The sequence below is a fragment of the Heteronotia binoei genome, chromosome 7 (assembly GCF_032191835.1).
Source record: "Heteronotia binoei isolate CCM8104 ecotype False Entrance Well chromosome 7, APGP_CSIRO_Hbin_v1, whole genome shotgun sequence".
Classification (NCBI taxonomy): Eukaryota; Metazoa; Chordata; class Lepidosauria; order Squamata; family Gekkonidae; genus Heteronotia; species Heteronotia binoei.
Window position 1 is genome coordinate 41,115,624 of NC_083229.1, and position 16,974 is coordinate 41,132,597.

Here is a 16,974-nt window from a genome sequence, read left to right on the forward strand (position 1 = left end):
GTGAGAAACCTGTAGGAAAACACTCCAGCCTCCCAGGACACTCAATGGGAAACCTAAAAGTAGCTGTTTTATTGCAAAAGAATGTCAGAAACAAGAGTAGAATGGGAGCTTGCTGAGTCACAAATTATTACAACACTCAGGACAATGGAACCCCCAGGGCTTAACGCAGATATTGATTTCTTATCTCACTGCACACGCTAATGTCATTCAGTTCTTACATCTGTTCATACACTTTTATTCTCTCTCGGCTTGGCTTCGCGAACGAAGATTTAAGAAGGGTGAAATAGTCCACGTCTGCTGCAGGCTCGCTGGTGGCTGACAAGACCAATGCGGGACAGGCAGGTCCGGCCACAGTGGCTGCAGGGAAAAGTCTGATTTAGGGTTGGTGCTGTAGCAGTGCGATTCTTCCTCAATCTCCTTTTGTCCTCAAGACCAGCTATGCGTGCGTTCTCAAAAGAAGAAACAGCCTGGTGGATGGTGTGCCTCCATGCTTTGCGATCTGAGGCTAGGTCAGACCACTGGTGATGGTTGATGCGACAGGTGCCAAGGGATTTCTTCAAGGAGTCCTTGTACCTCTTCTTTGGCGCCCCTCTATTTCGATGGCCGGTGGAGAGTTCGCCATACAGGGCAATCTTGGGAAGGCGGTGGTTTTCCATCCTAGAAATATGCCCTGCCCAGCGCAGCTGCGTCTTCAACAGCAGTGCCTCGATGCTGGTAACCTCCGCCCGCTTGAGAACTTCAGTGTTGGTCACAAAGTCACTCCAGTGGATGTTGAGGATGGTGCGAAGGCAGCGCTGATGAAAGCGCTCAAGGAGTTGCAGGTGATGACGGTATAAAACCCACGATTCGGAGCCGTAGATGAGGGTTGTCATCACAACCGCTTTGTAAACATTGATCTTTGTGCCTTTTTTCAGATGCTTGTTGCTCCACACTCTTTTGTGCAGTCGGCCAAAGGCACGGTTTGCCTTTGCCAGCCTGTTGTCAATCTCCTTGTCGATCTTAGCATCTGAGGAGATGATGCACCCCAGGTAGCTGAACTGCTGGACTGTCTTCAGAATTGATTCACCCACAGTGATGCAGGGAGGGTGATAATCTTCCTGGGGTGCAGGCTGGTGGAGAACTTCTGTCTTCTTCAGACTAACTTCTAGGCTGAATAACACTTTTATTATGCTTTACGCTAATCTGCAGCTAATCTGCTATTCAGTTTTTACAAAATGCCTTAATCCAATTGTAGCTATATTCAGGGCCTTTTTTTAGCAGGAACGCACAGAAATGCAGTTCCGACTGGCTTGGCGCCATGGGGTGTGGCATAATGTGCAAATAAATTCCTGCTGGACTTTTTCTACAAAAAAAAAGCCCTGTGTGAAACAATGGTGATATCAGGGTATGTGGCCTAATGTGCAAATGAGCTCCTGCTGGGCTTTTTCTACAAAAAAAGCCTTGTTGACCACACAATCCCTCTGTGCATCCAAGTCAATGTGCAGAGAGGGAGAGAGCTGGCACAAGCATGTTGGCCCTGCCGCAGCCCACCTCCATACAATTGCTGACTTATTTGAAGAAAAGAAGATATTTTTATACCCCACTTACTTACAATTGGCTTACAATTGCCTTTCCTTCCCACAGCAGGCACCTTGTGAGGTAGGTGGGGCAGAGAGTTCTGAGAGGACTGTGACTGGCCCAGGGTCACCCAGCAGGCTTCATGTGGAAGAATGGTGAATCAAACCCTCTTCTCCAGATTAGAGTCCACTGCACTTAACCACTACACCATGCTGGTGTAGATTAGAACAGAAAATGGTAAATGCACTCACATCTCAAATAATATTAGTTACTTGCAAAGCTTTCCATAGACAAAAATCACCTGGATATAAAGCTAGATGCTAAATATCAACAGCTAAGAGAAATCTTGGGGTTTATATTTCACACTTGCCTTTCCATCATTTATTATTTTTATGTTATGCCAACGATGATCAGCTACATTGACCTCCTTCGACAGCTGCAGGAACAGCTCCCCTGAGCCATGATTTATAGTTAGTGACGGAACACCTTCTGAGAGCTCTACTTAAAACAAAACAGAAAGACACAAGATGTTCAACTCTCTTCCTTGACTGAAAGCCTTTCTAAAAGCTATGCCTTTTGGGAGGCTTGAAAACTTTTTTCTTGTGCGCCAGCTGTGTGCAAACAGCTGCCAGCACTTTCATATCTATATATGATCACTTTTGGCAGAGGAAAGTACATAATACAGAGCAAAATGCCACAACTGAAAATGCTTTTTTGGGTTTGTATGCATCCAGTGAAAACTGGATGTGAAATTCCATAGAGTTTACAATGCCATTTGCAGAGCTGTTAAGTATATGTGCACATATGAACATTGCTTACTGCGGCGGGGGGCACTCAAAAGTTCTGCTAGGTGTAGTAAGTCGTATTCTGAATTGTAGATGCTGCATCTTGTGTATTCCCTTTCCACTGGAGAATCATTTGTATTTTCTTTAAAATAAAATTTGAAATGTAAAAGTGGGAAACCCAGGAAAATTCAGGAGAAACATTTTTTTCTTCCTGTTTCTGCTCACCCCAAGACTTTAAAAAAAATTCTGATGAAGTACTAGGGGAAAATCTCTGGTTGAATATTTTCTTCTAGAATGAGTAAAATGCTTTTAAAAACACAGTTTTACTGTTTTGAAATATACAGCATCCACATTTTTATATAACAGCAGCAGCAGCAGATAATTTCTGTGTACACAGTAATCAGATGCATATTTTCAAAGACGCTATTGTTCAAGCATGAATAGTTTTGGCAACACTATAAGTAGTTTTTTCTGTGTAACTTGACAGCCAAGTATGCTGGCAGTCCTACCTATTGTGACTGTTTGCCAGGATGAGGCCATGACTCTGCTTAGAACATCTTGTTCAGCATGCAGAAAATCCAAGGTCCAATCCCAGGCATCTCCAGTTGAATAAATAACTCAGCCTGAGACCCTGGAGAGCTGCTGCCATCTGAGCAGACAATACTGACCATGATAGTCCAGTGAAGTTATTCAGTATAAGCCAGCTTGCTGTATTTATGTAAGAGACTGTTTATTTTCTTTACACACACACACACTCCCCTTTTCCACACATTTCCACACATTTTACCTCACGAGGCACAAAGTAAATTTAAAAATTCTTGGAAATAAATGGCTTGGTTGCATACACGTAACTGGAAAAGGGAGCATAAGTATTTAACCTAGTGCAATAAAGTCCTCCGCTTCCCCAGGCTTCACATGTGCTACCGGCCCATTGTAAAGCAGAAGGCCATCAGCCACTTCGGTAATGAAATCCACTGAGATACGGCTCTCAAAGCAAGGCTTGAGGGGTGGGAACCAAGCATACCCATGTCCTCTGAAGGTGTGCTGTGTCTGCTGGCACTCAGGCCCATGGAAAGCCACAGGGCACTTGCAGCTGTAGAAATAAATTTAAGCATTACCTCCCTCGGTCTCTTGCACATCACACCCAAACATATGCACATCTGTTCATGTGCCCTGTCAAATCTCTGCAACATATTGTAAAATTGTCCTAGCCCTTCCGTGCAAGGGCAGGCTCCCCAGTATCATCTCTCCATCTTAACCATTTCTAATTTCACAAGGCAATAATTGATAACTATAAGAGACATCAGCATTCCAAAACACTATGTGCACTGGAAAACACTGCAGAACTTTTACGCAATAAATATTCAAACCAAAGGAGAGGGGATTTCAGTGTAGCTAGTAAACTTCATGTTTTAATAACCAATCAGCAAAGGAATGTGGTGACGAAAAGTTATAGTAAAGTGTCAACTGGTGGGAGTGAAAATGATTAAGGTATACAGATATCACTTTAGATTCAGCTGAGTAGCCGTGTTGGTCTGAAGTGACAGAACAAAAGTTTGAGGCAACCTTTAAGACCAACAAACTTTAATTCTGGGTATAAACTTTAATGCACATGCACACTTCACATGAAAACTTCTAAACTTTGTCAAACTTAAAGGTGCCACTGAACTCAAAGATATTACTTTACATAGCTCTGTGTTGCCATCTAGCTTTCTGGAAGAATAAGACAACCTTCAGAGCCATTTCACATGATGTTTGTTTGTTTTTAGCATGTAAACACTAAAGCTGCAATATAAGAAGGACATACACTTGGCTTTGAAATACATGAAAAGGGATGGTGACTGGATACCACTCCCTGTTGCATGTACATGTCCTTTAAATCATGCATTTGTCTCCTGTATAATATGGGGCAGTACAGTAGCCATTGCCCACCTGTGAGCATTTCTTAATGCATTCATGCAGGGGCACACTGGCTATTAGGACTACTTGGGACAAGAGCAGTGGTGAGAAGGGTGGTGCCCAGCTGAGCTGCACACAGGTACAGCAGCACCAGAGAAGTGGTGGTGGAGTGGGCCAGACTGCAGGAAAGGAGGCTCTTTCTCCCTTCCTCCTCTTATAGGGTGGGGATGAGGGGTGGTTTTTTCCCTCCCAGACCACCCTGCATTCGAAGATACTGCAGGAAGAACACTAGATTCATTCTTGTGGATACATCCAGTGCTAAAAGAGCAGTTTGCAGCTAATGATACACATCTACAAAAATACACAGCATTTAACGCCTATGTAGTGTAGCGGCTAATATAGGATTATCAATCCCCAGGTGGGGGCAAGGGATCCCCCAGTTTGGAGACCTTCCCTCTGCTTCAGGGTCATCAGAAAGCGGGGGGGAGGGGAGGGAAATGTCTTCTGGGAACTCTATTATTTATTATGGAGACTTATTCCCATAGGAAATAATGGAGAATTGATCTGTGGGTATCTGGGGCTCTGGGGGGGGGGCTGTTTTTTAAGGTAGAGGCACCAAATTTTCAGTTTAGCATCCAGTGCCTCTCCCCGAAATACCCCCTAAGTTTCAAAAAGATTAGACCAGGGGGTCCAATTCTATTAGCCCCAAAAGAAGATGCCCCATCCTTCATTATTTCCTATGGAAGGAAGGCATTTAAAAGGTGTGCAGTCCCTTTAAATGTGAAGGCCAGACCAGAACTCCCTTTGGAGTTCAATTATGCTTGTCACACCCTTGTTCCTGGCTCCACCCGCAAAGTCTCCTGGCTTCACACCCAAAGTTCCCAGATATTTCTTGAGTTGGACTTGGCAACCCTAGGCTAGTATGTTGTTGGCTCTAAGCTTAGCCATGAACTCAGTGAACAGCTCTAGGGCAAGCCACTGTTTCTTACCCTTACAATATGGGCAATAAGAATACTGATCAACTCTGCGTTCTGTAAAGGTTACTGAGATCGTGAACATGAAGCACTTTGAACACTCTAAGATGTTATACAGGTACTTACAAATTATTACAACCCTAGCTACCTTTCTTTGACCTTCTGTTTAGGAAAGATCTGAACCCTCATGACCCAGTTTACTAACCTGTAACCCTGATCTGTGTCTGTACAGATGCCGCCATTTAAACATGGATTTATCTGGTAAGAGGAACAGGAACGGTGCTTCCTCTCACGAGCTTCACATGAACATTGGAAGCTGCTTGTCACTGTCACAGAGGCCAGCAAAACACTACTAGAAGAAGTTATTGTGGGAAGAGGGCTGAATTCATTCCTGCTGATGCATCCAGTGCTACGAGAGCAGTTTGCAGCCAAACACTCATCTATACCTACTTGGCTGATGCTGATATTCAAAATGGTCTCCAGCTGTGGGTAAAGCATAGTTTCAGTGTCTGCTTTTTTTAAATATACATTTAAAGTAAGCTAAGTAGTCAAGACATCTGGGCCAGCAACATCAAGCTGAAGACTATGAGTGAACAAATGACTATACAAGCCCTTTTGCATTTACTAGAGTTGTCTCTGAATCTGAATGCATGCAGTCATAAGAAAAACCATCATATAAACTCAAGCATGGGGATAACAACATAGTAAATGCATGTCAACAGCCCCCAAAGTGCCATTTTTAATAAACAAAACAGCACTGGGAAGGGAGAAGATTTTGCATAAAGAAGTAGGGTAAAAAAGGATGTTTAATCATTTTCCCATCTGTCATTTCCAAACTTTGACAGTATTCCCAAGCTGCTTTGCTTGTCCCCCCACGGAGGATCAAACCATGGGTAAAAATGCAGTTGAATCACTGCAGGGGGGACAAAATGAATAAAGAAGAATGGGCAGGGAATGGATTCAGCAAACTCTACATCTGTCCTCTAGCCTGTCCCTAAAACAGTTTTCTTAAAATAATATTAAAATGATGCTATCCTATTATCACCATCTTACTATTGTATTCTATGGGACATAGTTATATTGAATTGCAGAATGTGCCCAACTGAAACTACCACCTACGGTGTACATTATTGTTTTTATGGTTTGAAGCTTGTGCATTTGCATTTAATAGGCTATGAAAACCATTGTTTTTAAAGTATGAACTGCTGGATGGGTGTTTGCTCTTTCATATCAGGTACAAGGCAGTGATCATTGCTGCTAGGAGGAAACATGACAGCTTTTCTGGCGATATTGCCTCTTACAAACTTATGAACTTTGGACTGGTGAAAAACGGGAAGAAAAAAAATGTATACCCGTGCTTTGGCTGCAGCAACATTGCCATTGAGTTTTTCTGCTTTATAGTAGGATGATCCATGAACTGCAAACCACACGTCTACTCCTCGCATTTCATCTGAGCTGTTCATGACACTGAAGAGGTGGATATTTTCCAGCTGCGCAGGTATGATTTCTGAAAAAATCTTCTTCATTTGGTTGTACATACTTTCACTCTCAGATGACTGATATACAAAATCTTCTGCAGTGATGCCTGTAAAAACAAATACCTATATCTATCTCTCTATCTATATAATTTACCATTCCTAAGGTGATGAAATGGGAAGGAACAATATTTAAGCACATAAGAGCTCAGCCTTAACCAGTTCCGTCGGGCCTGCAAGACCATCCTCTTCCAGCTGGCTCTTTAATGTGGAATTATTGTACCATCGTAATCCAAAGCTATGTTACACTAAGATCATAGCACCAAATTAATCTGTGGTTTTAAATTGTTGTTTTAATTGATGGTTTTATTGTAATTGTATATTTAATTGAGGAATAACTGTTATATAATTGAGGTGTTTTATTATTGTACCATTGTAACGTACGCCGTATTTTATGTTATGTAAGCCGCCCTGAGCCTGCTTCAGCGGGGAGGGCGGGATATAAATTAAAAATTATTATTATGCCATAGCTGATAAAATGCAAATGCCCAGTTTTGTTACCTCAGGTTCCTTCCATGAAAGGTTCCCCCCCTCCCCATGCCACCACCCAGCACTTTGGGGAGCTTCCAGGGGGTTCCTGTAATTGCATTGATACGGGCATTGCATTTTGTATTCCCAGTTCTACTGCATTGTTCGTTGAATGACCTGTATGATCATTTTTTTTTCTCTTTCTGTACTCTGTAACACACCTTGAATCTCAGTGGGAAGGAAAGAAAAGGTCCCCTGTGCAAGCACCAGTCATTTCCGACTCTGGGGTGATTTTGCTTTCACAACGTTTTCACGGCAGACTTTTTTACGGGGTGGTTTGCCATTGCCTTCCTCAGTCATCTACACTTCCCCTCCCCCAGCAAGCTAGGTACTCATTTTACCAACCTTGGAAGGATGGAAGGCTGAGTCAAACTCGAGCCGGCTACCTGAAAAACCAGCTACCGCCAGGGATCAAACTCAGGTTGTGAGCAGAGCTTAGGACTGCAGTACTGCAGCTTTAACACTCTGCGCCACGGGGCTCTTCTCAGTGGGAAGAATAATAAACTAACTAAATAAACTAACTGAATAAACTGGATAAAATATAGTAACATTGTTCATTATGTTAATGAACTCGGTCTTTTACCTCTGATCCGGAGAGACCCTGCATTGCGAGCAGCTTCTTCTTTGATTTCCTTCACAACCACCTTTACAGTAGAGATCACATCAGGCCAGATGCCATCTGTCACTTTCACTCTTATGTTGTACATTCCTGAGGGGGTTCCCTTTTTAATACTGAGTAAGCCAGAGTTATCATTGAGGACAAAATACCTAGGAAGAAACAACACATCTTCCTCTTTCAAAACTCATGTTACAGCTCAATCAGATTTGCGGCTAAGACATGAAGTGCTTTCTATTGCACTTTTACACACCACATGTTGCATGTCTGCTAACTGCTATTTACTGCTATTCTGACCCATTGATTTCAATTTGCATTTGCTTCACATCTGTATGTTTGCCTTTATGACATCAAGACAGCAACTAGTCAAAACTTCCCAATCTCAGCAAGGTACACATTCTAAGCAGTACTCTGCTTGGTAGTTTATCATGTTGGCACTGCCTTGGTTTGATTCATTCATATGCTGCAAAGAAAACAGACACAGATACAATGGTAGTCTTCTTCCATTTACTAGTACTTCCCAATCCAAACTCTAATATACCCATCTTACAGTTGCAATAATTTAAGAGTGAGTTCCAAGTTCTCTTTTGATCATCAGATGGTCTTTCAAGAAATACCTAGGAAGAAACAACACATCTTCCTCTTTCAAAACTCATGTTACAGACATGTAACATGTACAGACACTATTCACACTGCTTTGTGATCTAAGCATTTAGCTTCCTGCTTGACTAGAAACCAGCTCATAAGAATCAGAACATAAACTTTCTTGTAAGAATGTGCATTAAGGCTTCTCATGGAGGGCAGGTGAAGGAAGAAAAAAACAGCAACATACAGAGATGTAGAGATTTTGAAAAGTAGGAGAAAAGCAGGACCTCCTTGTTTTCCCCTCCTTTTTGTAGTTCACAAAGCTCCCTGAATTTCCCCCCAGGGAATTGCAGACCACAGAAGTAGCACTGAGGCCAAATCAGGGGTCTGCAGGGGGAAGGGGAAAGCAGTGCCATTCAGAATTGTGTGGATGAATATATGCCAGGATTATGTGTCCTATGCTGCGTTAGTCTAAGAACAGTTTCATTATCCACTTTGAAAAATAAAACTTACCTGGGCTCCTTTCCTTCAAAGTGGTATGTCTTGTGATCCCAATCATCTTTATCTGGTGCATAAATCTGACCTAGAACTGTTGTGGGTAGTATACCTAAAATAGTAAGAACATGCCACCATTTTATTATGGGGCGATGTTTGTTTCTTCAACTATTCCATAAACACACCTTGCCACTGACAGCACACATGATATTACAGGAAGAAAGTTAACACCTATACCCTGAAACTCCCTTCTGTGTGGCAGACTTCTGAGCCAAGAAAATTAATCTTGTCATATGTACCAACAGGACTGACATTAAGGCATCTGAGTGCATTATGGAAAACCATGCAAAATTTCCATACATTAGTTGGAATTTGCTTTAAGAAACATAAAGGTAAAGGCAGTCCCCTGAGCAAGCACCAGTTGTTTCCGACTCTGTGGTGATGTCACATCACAACATTTTCATGGTGTACGTTTTACAGAGTGGTTTGCCATTGCCTTCCCCAGTCATCTACACTTTTCCCCCAGCAAGCTGGGTACTGATTTTACCGACTTCGGAAGGATGGAAGGCTAAGTCAACCTTGAGCCAGCTACCTGAACCCAGCTTCTGCCAGGATCTAACTCAGGTCGTAAGCAGAGAGCTTGGACTGCAGTACTGCAGCTTTACCACTCTCTGCGCCACGGGACTTCTTTACCGAACATAGTCCTCTGCAATGGAATCACTAGAGAGCAGGGGATTGGAAGACAAAGCTGTGTAGGGGCTGCAGGACAGTAAACATGCAGCAGGAAAACGGAAAGGTTAAATACTGAATATCTACCCAGAGCACTATTCAACTCCCTTCCAACCTCTGAGATCCAAAACCTCTTGAGTGCAAATGGAAAGTATGGGAGAAAATAAGAATATAAGAAGAGCCCTGCTGGATCAGACCAGTGGTCCATTTAATCCAGCATCCTGTTTCACACAGCAGCCAACCAGTTCCTCTGAAGGGCCAGTAATAGGGAATAGGCCAAGACCTTCCTCTGATGTTGCCTCCTGGCTCTGGGATTCAGAGATTTAGAGCCTTTGAATGTGGAAGTTCTCCTCAGTCATCACCATGGCCAGAGCTTTTTTTGTAGCAGGAATCCCTTTGCATATTAGGCCACACCCTCTGATGTAGTCAATCCTCCTGGAGCTTACAGTAGGCCCTGTACTAACAGCCCTGTAAGCCACAAATTAGGGTGGGGCCTAATATGCAAAAGAGTTCCTGCTACAAAAAAAGCACTGGCCATGGCTAGTAGTCACTGACAGACCTACCCTCTATGGATCTATCTAATCCCCATTTAAAGTTGTTTATTCTTGTGACTATCACTACATCTCTGGCAGTGAATTCCACATTTTAATCACTCCCTGTGTAACAAAGTATTTCTTTTTGTCTGCCCTTAATCTACTGCCCATTAGCTTCATTGGATGCCCCTGAGTTCTAGTATTTTGGGAGAGGGAGAAAAATTTCTGTCAGTTCTCTCCACCCTGTACATAATTTTGCAAACCTCCAAAATGTATAAACCGCTAATTTTATAAACCCCTAAGATAGGGTTGCTGATGCCCTCCCGCACTGCAGCCCCCTTCATCACATACTACTCTGGAGAAGCAACTTTTTGGAGGGTTTAAAATGAGTGATTTGTCTCATGTGCATAAGAGTACACTTACACCTTATATGCAGGAAACACGTGATCAATATGAGAGATTTGGACAAGCAGTGCCTATACATATTCAAACTTACCTCCAGAAACAAGTTCCAAAAACTTGGTTTTTAGAAAGAGAATAAAAACGTGCTAAATTCTGTGCCAGTTTAAATTATCCACCATGAAATTCTCCTTATACTTGTGCAGCAGCCTCAGTACCAGAAATTAGCCCTATTGGTTCAAACAAAAGTTTAATCATCATCATCTTACCATTGAAACTGAAAACGAGGCATTCCATGGAGCCAGGAGCATGAGGATGGTCATTTCGGTCTCCAATATTGACTGTCAATGTGTTGGTTGAGCTCATGGGTGGGTTGCCACTGTCGATAATCAGAATCGGCAGGTAAAAAACTTTGTGGACTTCTCTGTCAAAGGTACGCAGTGCAGTTAACATCGCGCTTCCATTGCTGAAGTCCAGCAAGTTAAAGTAAGTCACACTGCCAAAGTCACTCAGTAAGTGAAAGGAGAAAGGAGCCCCATTAGACAAGCTGTCTCGGTCTTTAGCATACAACAACGTCGAAGTTTCATTCATCTGGACAATCTGTGGTGATGGAGTGTTTTCCCAAACTACTGGGCTGTATGGAGCATCAAACTCTGGGCCATTATCATTTACATCCTGAAGAGTCACAAGAACTGTGGCACTACCACTCAAGGCAGGCTGTCCCGTATCTGTGGCGATGACCACAAGTTGATACTGTGCCATAGCCTCATAATCTAGCAGTCCTGCCACTACCACCCAGCCATCATCAGCCACAGAAAACTGACCTTTTGGGTCTGACTTGATTAACAGGTGATAAGAGAACCTTCCATTCAGTCCAGAATCTAGATCAACAGCAATAACCTGAACTACTTTAGTACCAATGGGAACATCTTCAGCCAGCCCTGCCACTTCATAAAACTGTGGATAAAACATAGGAGGGTGGTCATTGGAGTCTTCCACATAAATGACACAATAAGCAATGCTGAAGAAATCCAGGTCCTCAGTTTTCACTGTTAAGTTAAACACCCGTTCATGCGGCTTCTCAAAGTCTACCCGTTTCCTCAGTCGAATAATAGCACTCTTGTCTACTTTGTCAGACTCAATAAAGAATCTGTGGTCCTCATCTCCACCCACAATACTGAAAGTCAGCATGCTGTTTTCTCCTTCATCGCTATCAACAGCTGACAGCTCAATAACTTCAGCATTAAGGCTTGCATCTTCAGAGACAAAGGCTGTATAAATTGTCTGTGTAAAGGCTGGAGCATGGTCATTTATGTCCGTCACCAAAATAGTGGCAGTCCCTGTTCCAGTAAGACCCCCTCCATCTTTAGCTTCAACCACTACCAGATATTTGCTTTCTTTCTCCCTGTCTAAGGATCCTAACACAGTGTAAATAGTGCCAGTAACTGGATTGATTGAGAACAAATCAAGGTTAATTTCATTTTGGATGTTCCGAATAATGCTGTAGGTTATCACTGCATTCTTCCCAGCTTTGGGATCATCAAGATCAACTGCTGACATCTCCAATACACTGGAATCAGCTGGAGAATCTTCAGGGACTTGCCCCATAAAGCAGCCCTCCGAGATACAAAGGAAAAGAGGGGAATTGTCATTCACATCTGTCACTTCTATAATAACATCTGCAAAGCCAGTTAGACCCTCTCCATCTTCATCTGTAGAAAGGACCAGGAAGCGCCACACAGATCGCTTTTCTCGGTCTAGCTTCTCATTTGCAGTGATTTCCCCCATGTACTCATCAATACTGAACTCACTTTGGGCACCTTGTCCATGTAGTGAATAGCGAAGAGCACTCTGATCAGCTTCCTGATCAGGGTCAATAGCGGAAACCTGAAAAGAAGCACAAAAATTGTGAGAAGCACTTTTCAAGATAAAGTGTGTGGGGTAGACTTCCTGTTCTACAGTGGACAGCATGCAAGAGCAATAAAACAACAAGCCTCTTTCAGAAAGTCAAGATTCAAAGCAGAACTACAATACAGGAAATGTGAAAGGCTATGAATTTCCTGTTGCTAATTGTCCAACAGTTCTTCTCTTCCCTGCTCCTCTTTTAACACACTTCCCAAATACCGAGTTTTCCCTACATTTCTGTCAAATCAGTATGAATCTTCATTTTACAGTCAGCAAGTCCAAAGCACAAGAACAATAAACTCTCCCTACCCCACCCCCATACACACCTGGAATAATTTTTTTTTTTAAATCTTACAAAATATGGAAGCAAATACAAAGTTCAGTATTTCATAGAATCAAATAATTGGAAGGGACCTCCAGGCTCATGGGACAGATATTCAAACACTGAACAAAATTATCTTCCTTTGGATATTTTTAAAAATGTAAATTGTTCCTTAGATGTCAACAAATGTTGTTAATCTTTCATTCTTCTTCAAGTTGAAGAACAAAGTTTGAGTACAGTGGGGAGTAACTGAAAATGTTTGGCAATAATAAAAAAAATCTTGCTCTCTGGGTAACTTTGTGCCATTATCTTTGAATAGCAACAAGGCTTCGGGGGGGGGGGTGAATGGGAAACTGATGGACAATACTCTGAATTTGGCAGGTTTCAAACATAAAATCAATCCACCATTTGCTGTTTGGGCTCTCCAGGCTTCAAGTAAGGAGCCAGTTAATTATTTACTCTTTTGTAGCAACACATTTTTTACTGTTACATCTGAACCAGGAAACTATGATTTGTACTCTCCCTGCAAACCCTAGTTCCCAACAGTTCCCAACGCCTCTTGGTTTGTAGGGAATGCACAAGCCATAGTTTGCTGGATGCAAAGTAATGGCACACTGTGGACTGCTGGAAAAGCAGAAATAACATTAGCTAAGCATACACAAGGGAAAGAAGAAATACTTCAGCTGGAGAATCCACTCATACTAGAAAACTGCAGTTTCTTGTTACATCACAACCATCCCTCCATTTGAGGATGGGATACAAAAAAATAAATGAAAATGTCTTACCTGTAAAACAACTACAGGGAGATCAGTAAGTTCCTCTAAGATACTGCTGTGATATTCATTCTGAGCAAAGACTGGGGCTTCATCATTCTTATTAATTACGTTGATGATAACAAGAGTGTGGTTCTCCCATTTTCCATCAGAGGCCACCAACTGAAGCTCATAATGCTGCTCTTCTTCATAGTCTAGACCCTGAGCAATCAAGATGGCTCCAGATTCTGGTTCCACATCAAAATCTCCTTGTACATTCCCAGAAGTAATCTGGTATCTTAGCTTGGCATTTGATCCTGAAGAGAAAATATACTGGGTTTCCATCATCCTACCTTGTTAAGTATTAATAAGCATTGATCTGGAACTAGGGGGTGAGTAGTGTAGTGGCCAAGTTTGCAGATGACACAAAATTATTCAGGTTGGAAAAATACAAGGCTGACTGTGAAGAGCTCCAGGACCTCCACAGGTTGAGTGAGTGGGTAACAAGGTGGCAAATGAAGTTCAGTGTTGATAAGTGAAAGATGATGCACATTGGGACAAAAAGATTTCAACGTCAAATATAGGCTAACAGGGTCTGAACTTGCTGAGACTGAGAGGGGAAAAGATCTTGGGATTGTAGTGGAGAGCTCAATGAAAGTGCCAACCCAATATGCTTCAGCAGTGAAGAAGTCACTCTTATGTTAGAGATTATTAGGGAAGGAATTGAATAGCCAATATTATAATGCCCATCTATGGTACGGCTTCTTTGGAATACCATGTAGAGTTCTGGTTACTGTATCTCAAAAAGGACATCGTAGAGCTGGAAAAAACAACCAAGATGATTAGGGAGTTGGAGCACCTTCCCTATGAGGAAAGACTGAAGAGTCTGGGACTTTTCCATATAGAAAATAGATGACTAAGGGTGGACATGTCACATAATAGAGGTTTAATTAAATTATGCATGGGGAGGAGAGAGTTGACAAGAATATTTTTTTCTCCCTCTCCTCAAATACTAGAACTTGAGGGCATCCAATGAAGCAGATGGGCAGTAGATTCAGGACAGACAAAAGGAAATAATTCTTTACAAAGATAGTGATTAAAGTATGGAATTTGCTGCCAGAGAATGTGGTGGTGGCCACAGGAATAAACAAGTTTAAAAGGGGACTAGATAAATTCATAGGGGATAAGGTCTAGTAATAGGTACTAGCCATGGTGAATGAGGGGGGAACCTTCACGTTCAGAGCCAGTCAGTGTCTGAATCCCAAAGCCAGATGGCAAGATCAGAAAAAGGATTCAGCCTCTATACCCTGTTGTTGTCCTTCCAAGTGAACTGGTTGGCCACTGTGTGAGAAGGAATGCTGGACAAGATGGACCACTGGTCTGATCCAGCAGGGCTTTTATGTTCTCAATAAGTTCTCAGAGATACCCGGGCTAATACCAATGTGTTTCAAATACTCAGAAACACACTGGGGGAAAAACATGTAAGATCACATGTCTAATTCCAAACAGACAAAGCACACACAGCAAGAATTATGGAAAGGAGCTCAGAGGCCAAGCATTTGCATGAGTCTGTGTCTGTAGTGAGATCTTCTGATGCATTATGTAGCTGCAAAAATCATCCATGGTTTGAATCAGAATGATAACGCCGGGGAAGGAGGCATTAGTAGAGTGGGGGGTGGGGGGAATAGGCACAACATAGAAGTGTGTGTGCTAAATGCCATCAACTAGCTCCAATTTATGGCGACTACATGAATTAATGACCTCCAAAATGTCCTACATAAGTGCCTGTCTTTTATTCTATACCAGGGCTGGAAGCAAAGCAGGCATGGCTCTGACACACCCAAGTCTGAACCTAAGGGGCTTCATAATCACTACAATAAATAATATCAACATTCTCCGTCCTGCCTGTCATTTTTTCTAGCTGGCTTATTGTAAAATAGACTAACATAATCAAATTTTAAAAAAGAAAAACAAGCTGCTTTCAACAACCAACATTGAAAAAGTGTGGTTAAAATGTTTTTAAATAAATACAAGTGAATAAAAATAAGTGTTCCACAAAGGGGAAATAAAACAAGACACTAATGTATATGAAATACTTCACAAAAATAACTTTTAGGTCAACCACATTATACCTCAATGTCCTCTTTCAGGTATAAAACTGAAGGACTTAATTAGCTTACAAGATTCTGCCAAGATTGTACAAGTACAAAGAACTGCATGTTCATACCTTCATCTTTATCATTTGCTGTGGCTGTCAAAACAACATACCCAACATCCTTGTCTTCGTCTACACTAATTTCGTACACTGAATGTGGGAAAGCAGGAGCATTGTCATTTACGTCACTGATAAAAATCCGCACATATGCTGTATCTAAAAGAAGGAACCATAAATTATTTAATTCATTGGCTTCCTGATATGGCAACCCCACTACATAGTTTCAAGCCTTTCTTCACACAAGGATGCTCTCAGGGCTTTTTTTATAATAGGACTCCTTTGCATATCTGGCCACACACCCCTGATGTAGCCAATCCTCCAAGAGCTTACAGTAGACCCTGCAATAAGAGCCTTGTAAGCTCTTGGAGGATTGGCTACATCAGGGGTGTGTGGCCCGATATGCAAAGGAGGCCCTGCTACAAAAAAGGGTCTGGATGCTCTTCTTACTAATGGGACTGAGGAACTGAAGATGCTCACCCAGCATGGCTTTGCATTCCAGCATCATAAGGCTTTGCCAAGACTGGCAAAGTAAACAGAAGAGTAACCACTTCCCCCTGGGAACTTGCCATTAATGTCAATTCTTTGAAATGTGGGCAAACATCCTCTCTGAAGAGTCAGCCCAAGGCTTTACTTTAGATGCTGAGCACTGATCTAGTAGATTCTTCCCTTTGATTCATCTGTGCATAGCTGGTCAAATGTTTTATCTGCTTTTCATCTCCAACTCATGGTTTGTAAACCCCCTTACCTGTGTTGGGCTGCCCATAGATACCAGGCCTGGCCGAGTCAGAAGAATCACAAGACTGGACTTCAATCAAATATGATCCTCTCTTCTCTCTATCAAAAGATGTCTGGGTGGAAATGACTCCCACCTTGGGGTCAATGGTGAAGTACTGGTAATCTTCACTAGGGTCCTTCAGTATTACATAGCGCACCTGTGGTTGGAGAATATTCCAAGTAAGGCATATTGTTTTACATTCCTTATGTTATCCACATTCATAACAGCCCAAACTCAGGTCAGCTCTCTTTTTACAGATGGGAAGGAAGAAAGACTGGCCATTAATGCTCATAGCTATGGAAGCAGTATCTGAGATAAAACTGGAACAGCAGCAAGTGCCAGGAGCTTCATAGTCTGTAATCATTTATAG

The 16,974-nt window shown here is 42.2% G+C and overlaps 1 protein-coding gene across 1 annotated transcript in view; it reads right to left on the reverse strand.

Moving 5' to 3' along the window:
* LOC132575514 (neural-cadherin-like) overlaps nt 1-16,974 on the reverse strand; it is a 51,493-nt gene that overhangs the window by 13,173 nt on the left and 21,346 nt on the right. Inside the window, exons 15-24 of the mRNA XM_060244329.1 lie at nt 16,575-16,761; nt 15,842-15,985; nt 13,648-13,931; nt 10,905-12,522; nt 8,993-9,086; nt 7,862-8,046; nt 6,568-6,800; nt 5,421-5,698; nt 3,221-3,435; nt 1,928-2,055 (exon numbers count right to left, since the gene is read on the reverse strand). Coding sequence (XP_060100312.1) covers nt 1,928-2,055; nt 3,221-3,435; nt 5,421-5,698; nt 6,568-6,800; nt 7,862-8,046; nt 8,993-9,086; nt 10,905-12,522; nt 13,648-13,931; nt 15,842-15,985; nt 16,575-16,761 — 3,366 coding nt within the window. The remainder of the gene's footprint in view (nt 1-1,927; nt 2,056-3,220; nt 3,436-5,420; nt 5,699-6,567; nt 6,801-7,861; nt 8,047-8,992; nt 9,087-10,904; nt 12,523-13,647; nt 13,932-15,841; nt 15,986-16,574; nt 16,762-16,974) is intronic.